Here is an 8,338-nt window from a genome sequence, read left to right as displayed (position 1 = left end):
CTTTCCTACAAGCCAGAGAGGTTAGACACATGTGTTTATTCAGACATCAATAATGAAGTCTCCCATGCAACTGAAACCTAACAGAGACTGATGATAGCATGGATATCCCCTTGTATAGTTGGTCAGGAACACAGTGCCTTAGGACTGACTTAGAACAATGTTGTTTCCTTAATTAAGAAAAAAGCCCAACCCTTATCTCCATGAGAAAGGCTTTTTGATTACTCCTGGTGGCTCCACAGTGCCTGCATGTTCTCAGCATACAGCAGGATACTGACTGGGTACTTGGTGCCAGGATCTCAACAGATAGAAGCAGCCTAATGAAACCCTGATTTACCTCTTCGACATGCTTTTCTTCTTCTTCCATGTAGTCTTCATCATCATCACTTTCTGTGAAATCCTCCTCTTCCTCCTCCTTCTCCTCGCCTGTTTCCACGTTTTCCCACTCTGATGCTTCCTCCATCACTTTATGTTCCTCTATTGTCCCATTTGCCATACCAGCCGACTGGAAAATGATGCTGCTTGCTGGACTGGGGTATTTTAAAGCTGGGAAAAACATAGGAAATGTCTAAGTCACTGTTAGACAGAACCAGATGTAATGCCTATGCCCAAGAGGACAGCCATTTTAGGTCAGGGCTAGGAAAAAAGTCCTGCCCCCTCCCTTCCACAACACAGCACTCCCACATAAGCAAGTAGAACAAAGGACAATTCTCTGAGAATAGCTTTCCCTGCGGCATCTACAGAAGGCTGCTAGGAGCTGAAAGACTTGGATTTGAGTATAGATTGTACTGAATGTATTTTCTTGGCCTGATTAGCCAGTGTGTATGTGCTCTTCAACGTTCTTTTCCCGTTTCCTATTTAGGAGGATTAGGTCAGGTCAGCTGAGGAGAAACTAAGAGCTAGCAGGGGTAATTTGTGTTAAGACAACACACAGATGCACTGTTCTGTTGCATCAGAATCCATTTCTTTCTTAAAAGGTTCATATCCGCTGCATCTTGGTAAAGCTATCATATAAACTCCAGGAGCATTTCCATTCAAAACGTCCCATTAAAACTACTACTACCACTCTTAATGGTAGCAGTGCATTACAGTAAAAGTCCTACCTTGAAGAGTGTTGTTGTTTTCTTCTTCTAGGTTCTTTAAATTAAAGTACTCCTGCATTTCAGCGATTTTGGCTTCTGTAAGATATGGTGGCGGTCTCTGAGATCCTGGAGGTTGTGAGTGGTAGCTTATTTTAGCTCTGATCAAATAAAACATCAGCATTAAAAAACAACCAAAGATAACACAGATCACTGTATTTAAAAATAAACCCGAGCACAAACCTTTCAAACTCCTCAACCTAACTACTAGTTTATTATCATCTGTTTAACAGCAGTTAAATATCTATTTAAATTTGACTCTGAAGTTGTCAATAACAGTATTAAGTGGATAGCCCACTCCTGAGAGGAAAAAGGGCATACCTTGTCACCACAAATCATCTCCCTGTAAAATCATGAGCTGTAAAAGTGCTGAACCACTTGAGCAAGGGAAATAGTCACACTGAATTACTGATTCTGAATTACATTTATTCCTACCCTCAGAATATAGGAACGACTATAAATTTCCACAGAAAATTTGCCGTATCTTTCCTGTCTGTAGAAGAGGACTACATGGACTCAGTATTTGAGAGGAAGGCAAATTCCCCTAACAGTTATAGCAGAAGTCAGCAAACTGTCTATGGAGCAATGTGCAACATGCTTTGACTCTTTCCATGTATCCTTCGCTACTTTAGAAAGTTATCCATGGATGGCAATCTCTAAATCTGTTAGCCAAAGTAAAATGTGAGAAAGATGGGGGCGGGGGCGGGGGGGGAAGCAGCCTCTCCTTTCTAAGTACTTCTCAGGACTCACAGCTTCTGCTGTGCTGGATTAACAATATGAAAAAGGTGAGCAGCATAAAGGAAAATTCATAGTATACGTACCCTGTCCAGTCACAGAGTAGTAATTTAGCTATATTTTCTGTGTCAGGAACACCTCCCTTTTTCAGCATACCCCTTTTCTGAGCAAGTATAGTTAAAAACTCTTCAGTGTTCCTGAAATCTGGGATACTATAGTGCATCATTACCTAGTGCAACAGAAAATGGTTCATTCAGAAAGACATACCCACTTTTCTCTTAGTTTCAGGAATAAAACAGCAAATCAAATTGGATTACAATGAGGGCGAACAAGTACGTGAAGAGCTGGTTTTCTCTTGCATGTGGAAGTAAACATTAAAAAGTAAAATGCCTACTTCATTAACAAATTCATCTGCCATTCACCCATGCTAGTGGGCATATAGAGACAGCATGCTGGTTTGTGAAAACACAGCTATCACAAAACTGAGTGGGCATTAGGGTTAGGTTAATCTACTTGAAACTAGAGTGAAATCAGAGTTGGATCTGAGGTCTTCACTGTAGTAATAGGAAGCAGTCAGAATATCTTCATTTTTCACTCTGTGATACTGTGATGAGATCTTAAAAGCAATTTTTTTAAAAAAATCAGAAAAGTTATTGGGAGAACAGACTGGCTGATAGGATCGTGGCATACTGTTTCTGCCTTCCGTTTATAAGGATGAAGGATCACACTTGGCGTTGCCACTCTGTACGGTTAGGGGAAAGCAGTGCAAAAGCTACCAGAATTAGCTGAAGTGAAACGAACTTTCTTTAGTGGCCTAAGAAACCTAGAGAGAAGTCAAATGCAATGAGAGATGTGGAAAAAGATGGAGCTCACCTGCTGTTTACTGCAGTGATTTAGAATGGCATCTACTCCTTCAAGCACATCTGCTGAGCCTGAGTCTTCAGTGTCTATGATACTTCTCAAGGCCAGAGCCAGGACACTGTTGGAAGGATCTGCAATTATACTTGGACTGTCTAACATCTTTGTCTGTTTATCAACGTGCACAATTTGCATGGACCTATTCAGAGAGAAACGCACTGTGAGTAGATAATCAACTAGCAAAGGACTGGTAGTGGTGAGGGATGCAAGACACAAAGCTCAGCGTTGGACTGAATGCACTTCATACAGAGTCAGTTTCAGAGTTTTCCATCATATGCTTTGCGTAGGACAGAAATCTAAATGTACGAAAAGAGCAATACACTGTATTCTCTCGTGACAGCTTGCACCACACAGATCAGTATCTTTCATCCTGTCAAATTGAAATGTGCACCTAAAACTGCACATAGGGGTATACTTTGCCCCTAAGGGATGGAAATTGTACGCAAATAAACTCAAGGTAATCAGAACACAACAACAAACAGGAAAATGAATGGCTTTTATCAGATTCTGCTTACTTGGTAACACCTCTTGCTAGGCCAACATTGCAAGCACGAACTCCTTTAAGACTGTTGATTATGCTGCTCTTTCCCACATTAGGGAAACCTGAAGAAAACCACATAAATCCTTTTAAGTTAAATAAGAAAACTCAGCCTGTGTAACACTGATCAAAACTGCTTCTTCCAGGTGTCTTTGGTAAAGTACATCTTCAGTGTAAGATCAGAGTTGGATCTGAAGTCTTCACTGCGGAAGTAAGACAGAGTCTGTATCCTCATTTCTCACACTGATAATAAAACCACTGAATGTAACACCACAAATCTTACAAGGTGGGAGGAAGACAGTGCAAGCTGCATGGTATGTAACCTGCTTCTCTTGTTTCCCTAGGCTGATGAATCAGCTAAGGCCTCACACAATGTGCCTTCCACAGATCACATACATGCATGTAGTGTAAGTGCAACATAGATTGCTGTCAACTGAAGTACTACAATAGTAAGTCTTAGATGAAAGTAAGAACAATTGCTAGAAAGCCCATTAGTAAGTCATGTGTTAAGTTGTTTTACTCAATTTATAATACAGGATACCAAAGTTTTATGGCAGGAGGAAACTCCTCCTGTCTCTCCAAATGCTTACCTACTACCCCAACCTGAATGGCTTTGTTTTGAGTCTTGCCGTACTCTTGAAGAAGTTTCAAAAGGCATTTGCTTCCAAAACTTTGAGTGGTTCCTACTAAACCAACACGTGCCCGTCTTTTTGTGAACTGTTCCGGCTACAAGATTCAAAGGCAAAAAAACCCATAGTCAGGAGCTATTCAGGAAGATAAATATGTATGCTTAGATTTATTTATCTACTGTAACGTTTCCAACTGCTATCCTCTATTAGATGATGTTACTGTGTTCTTCTGAACAGAAGAAATTAGCTTAAGAAGAAATTGGCTAATCAGTTAAGTTACAGTGAAAATGGTAGCCATCAACTACTAAGAGAAAAAGGAATGTGAACTGACTTAAATGGCTTGTGATTTCAGTTCAGGCTGTACTGCATATATGTTGTGCGACCATAAAATAACCATGTACGCTCAGATGGCAGAATCCTTAAATCTGCACATTCACTCAAAAGACTTCCATTTTTTTGAAGGATTTCAAAACCTGCTCTCTGTGTTGCAGTTTCTGCACCATTTCACAGGAGGGCCTATTTCACTGTGCTGTTATCAGGGTTCAGACATCTGAAGCATTATGTATTAATACACGTACAACTCAAACGAACATCTTCAAAGAGTTGAGACTAGGACACAGGGAGCTAATCCCTTTATACTCTTCATGAAATAATGTCAGGTGCTACCTTTATTGATGGTCACAGTCAGGGGTGAATGCAGTAGTATAGACTACATCACTTTACCTACAAAACAATTCAAATGTAACCAGTGCAACCATCCTATGTAGAAGATGAAAAATTCCTCATTTTCCTCCCCTCACCATCCTTCTTACAGGAAAAAACAGACTTGCTTTTACTCTAGTCCAGCATCCTGGGCACAAATAACAATACATGTTTCAACAGCAATATTTTCCCCACTGTGCCACAAAGCTTAGTCAAAGTGCAAAGGCATATCCATCAGTCACAGACTATAATCAAACAAGGGGAAAAGGAATTTTAAAGAACAGAAGTTGCTGTTTCTCAACATGTTTCAACACGTATGATCGCAAACGCATACGACTTAGTCATGAGATAGCCTGCTCTTACCATAGTCCTGTCCTTCATCATCGTTGCTGATTTAAAAGCAACCGTTGGAAACTCCTTCTTCAAATAATTCAACCATTTCTCTACATTCTCCTTTGGCACTAAATCTGGAAAAAAGAGCACAGTCCTTTCACTCCTATGAATCTTAAATGTCATTGTGTGGAGGAAATCTAACATGGAATCAGGAACCAGGACGTATTTAGTATGTTTCTTTATGACAAATAATGTTTGGCTGAAAACTCTAGTGAAGTACTGGGTATATTCACCAAAGGCACCCAGCGTTGCAAATTTTAGTCTTTATTTTCTGCCTCAAGCAGAACATACCACAACTACATTTTTGGCCCCTGTATCAGGTTTTTAATCCTGGGGTCTTGGTAGGAGACTTTGTATGGTACAGAGTGATGTTCTGTGAAGGATTATCCCATCATCCCTAGAAAGGCTACTCTAATACAAAGTTCCCCTAGCTCCTGCTGTCACTTTTAGTATTTTCCTTGTTTGTTTTTTTTTTTTTTTTTTTTGCTGCTGCCAGTAAATTCCAGACTCTTTAGCTGGTTTCATCTGCTTTTGTGTAGATTCTTTCATAGAGCAATGGAAGAGAGAAAATACTTCCCAAAGCCAAATTTCAAATCCAACTACTGCATTCATTTCATTTGCTGATCCTTAACTCACAACTGCCTCAGTGGGGACCAGCATCGTGACCACTGCCTACTCACCTACGTTCACAAAAAACGTTAAAAATTGTAAGATCTTTAACTTCCGTCAAATTTGGCTGAGGAGTGGCCAATGCGTTCAGAAGTTACTGCAAAAGAAAGAGGCTAATGTGCATTTACCTGTCTGTGGTGTTTTCTTAGCAAACTAGACTAAAAGGTGGAGGACATGTGACCCCTTCAGTAGGGCAGCGAGCTCAGAGTTGGATCTTATGTCTTCAGTGGAATCTCAGATTCCTTTAAAAATCTTCTTCATAGCTCACCTACCACAGAACTACACAGTGACCAAGTAACACTTCAAGAAAACCTGTGCTGCTTACCAATTTTGTTCAGAACCAACAGGAGCTTTTTGTCTCCTCCAGAGCAAGTTACAAGTTGTTCCAGTTGAGGACACCGGCAGCCCATTGGATCTCTTGCATCTAAAACCTCTAGAACCACATCTGAGGCCTCAATCACCTAGGTTATGAAATAAAAAAAAAGAAAGAGAGAAGACTGTCAAATAAGACATGATAGGCCATTTGACAGATAACAATTCTGGAATAGCTGTGGTGTACAACAGTTATGGTTGAATTTCACAGAATGATTGGTGAGATTTCATACAATTGTTCTTGTTTGAGCACCTTTCTTCTGAACTACTAACCACAAAACTGAAGCAATTTTCATCTTTTTCCTCCAAAGCAAGAAATCCTTAGACACTAGTACCTCATTACTACAAGAGCTCTTTGATGACTCAGTATGTACTGACATTGGCCCAAGAAGTCTAACGCCTCGAAGTGCTGGCTGGTGCAGTACTTCACACCAGTCAAGACTGAAACCTTCAGAGTTTCTGTCGTAAAATCCCTTACTTCAGTGTTGAAGTTTATCACAAGCAACCTTTACACTCTCTAGCAGCTGCACAATAATGCAACAAAGGAAAATAACAAGTGGTCTCATTGCTGACTCTCATCAAATTATATAAAAATAGTTGAAGTGTCTCACCTTCTTGAGCTCCCTGCAGAATGACTTCTTTGAATTTTTATCCAGCAGTTTGTTAGTCTTTGCTTTAGATTTGCCAGAGGATTCCTGAACGCAAATAAAAATGACAGGGAATGATTTAACTGAGAATTAGTGTATTATACAGCATGAAAACGTAACACGTTAACATACTGCTTAAGAAGACGTAGTTTCAGGATTACTTTTATCGCTTCCATAAGTTTCAAAGAGTCAAAATCATACCAGACACCTACCTTTCCCTCTGCTTTTTCCTTGATTTTGGCTGCATTCTTTTTAGCTTCAAGCTTCCTCTTCTTTTCATGTTCTTTCTGTCTGTTGAGCTTCTGCTTTTGTTTTAGTTCTTCAAGCTGATTGCAAACAAAAACCCAAGCCAAATAAAGCATATCTGAAGGCTGTAAGGAAGACTGTTCTTTCTCCCCATTTACTTATTTCTGACCAATGTTCCTGAGACAGCTTAGAAGTCATGGCTGTCCAAGTGACACTGGGAAATTTTTTTGCATCCTACCCTAAAAAGAATACTGTTGCCTTCAATTGCCTCAAAACCAGAGGCAATAGATCCATTAGCTAGTCCCCAAAATAACAGCCATGCAGCAACCACATTACAACTGATAAGGGTGCTGCTCTCATGCCACATTACTCCACGCTGCAGACAGCAGATCCTTATTTTCTGTATAATGACATAATGCCAAGACTTAACTTTCAGCATTCTGATGGGACATTGATCTATCTTAGCATCACAGGCAATTCAGATTATGTTAGAAATCACACCTCCAGCATGTTTATACACACAATGATGAAATGAAGGTTAAAAATAAAAAAGCAAATTGTTACACATTGTATAATGCTGGGAATAAAGATATTATTTTTCCAAAGTACAGGTCTACTAGGACCATTTACAATCTACCACGATTGAACATCTGGGTGCGCACATGTGCACAGACATGGACACCAAGTTTCCTTGAACATCAGAACGGTCTCAATTCTTGTCCTCTTTAGCACAAACTGCATTTTACCCTCTGCTTTCTTTGCTCAGCTTCCCGTAGAAGCTCTTCCTTAAATGGTGCAGCACTAGGGACACCGGGATCTTTCTTGGGCTTTTTGCGTCCACGTTTTTTGGCCTCCTTCCTGACTTTTCGGTGGTGTTCTCTGATCTGAAGACAGGAACAAGAATATTTTCTCAGTCTAAGGCAAAAAAAAAAGAGATGTATCCCTCCTATTTACAGATACACAGTAAAAAATGGTACGTTTATGACTTTAGACTGAAGTGTTTTGACTGCATAACGTCTCATCGTAAAGCTACAACTGAACATACCAGCCCGAAATAATGCAAAATATAACGATGTAAAAAAGTATCACTCTTCGGCCAATGGTAATTGGAAAGCAACTTCCTCACTATAGTCCAGACTCCGTAACACTCGCTATAACATCCTGATCGTGTACATGTATACGTACAACGTGTTTCTATAATAATACATAAAAAATGCTTTTAGCAGCCCGCCGGGACTCACCTTCTTCTGGATCTTGTAACGCTTGTGGCAGGTCAGCCTCTTGCTGGCTTTCTTCAGCTCTGCAACGCACCGCGCCCGTCAGCGCCGGCTCCTCGCGGCTCACCCGTCCCCG

At 40.3% G+C, this 8,338-nt stretch overlaps 1 protein-coding gene across 1 annotated transcript in view; it reads right to left on the bottom strand.

The window, feature by feature from the left end:
• GNL3 (guanine nucleotide binding protein-like 3 (nucleolar)) overlaps positions 1-8,285 on the bottom strand; it is a gene marked incomplete at its 5' end in the record, with an annotated part of 8,534 nt that extends 249 nt beyond the window's left edge. Inside the window, 12 exons of the mRNA XM_009698905.1 lie at positions 283-543; positions 1,101-1,237; positions 1,958-2,100; positions 2,745-2,928; positions 3,305-3,392; positions 3,918-4,053; positions 5,022-5,125; positions 6,046-6,181; positions 6,704-6,787; positions 6,946-7,065; positions 7,732-7,869; positions 8,227-8,285. Coding sequence (XP_009697207.1) covers positions 283-543; positions 1,101-1,237; positions 1,958-2,100; positions 2,745-2,928; positions 3,305-3,392; positions 3,918-4,053; positions 5,022-5,125; positions 6,046-6,181; positions 6,704-6,787; positions 6,946-7,065; positions 7,732-7,869; positions 8,227-8,285 — 1,590 coding nt within the window. The remainder of the gene's footprint in view (positions 1-282; positions 544-1,100; positions 1,238-1,957; positions 2,101-2,744; positions 2,929-3,304; positions 3,393-3,917; positions 4,054-5,021; positions 5,126-6,045; positions 6,182-6,703; positions 6,788-6,945; positions 7,066-7,731; positions 7,870-8,226) is intronic.
• Between the last annotated feature and the right edge of the window lie 53 nt (positions 8,286-8,338).

Source organism: Cariama cristata, unplaced genomic scaffold (genome assembly GCF_000690535.1).
Source record: "Cariama cristata isolate BGI_N322 unplaced genomic scaffold, ASM69053v1 scaffold43164, whole genome shotgun sequence".
In the NCBI taxonomy this organism is placed as follows: Eukaryota; Metazoa; Chordata; class Aves; order Cariamiformes; family Cariamidae; genus Cariama; species Cariama cristata.
Note: the sequence above shows the minus strand (reverse complement) of the source record. Positions and strands in the feature narration are given on the sequence as shown.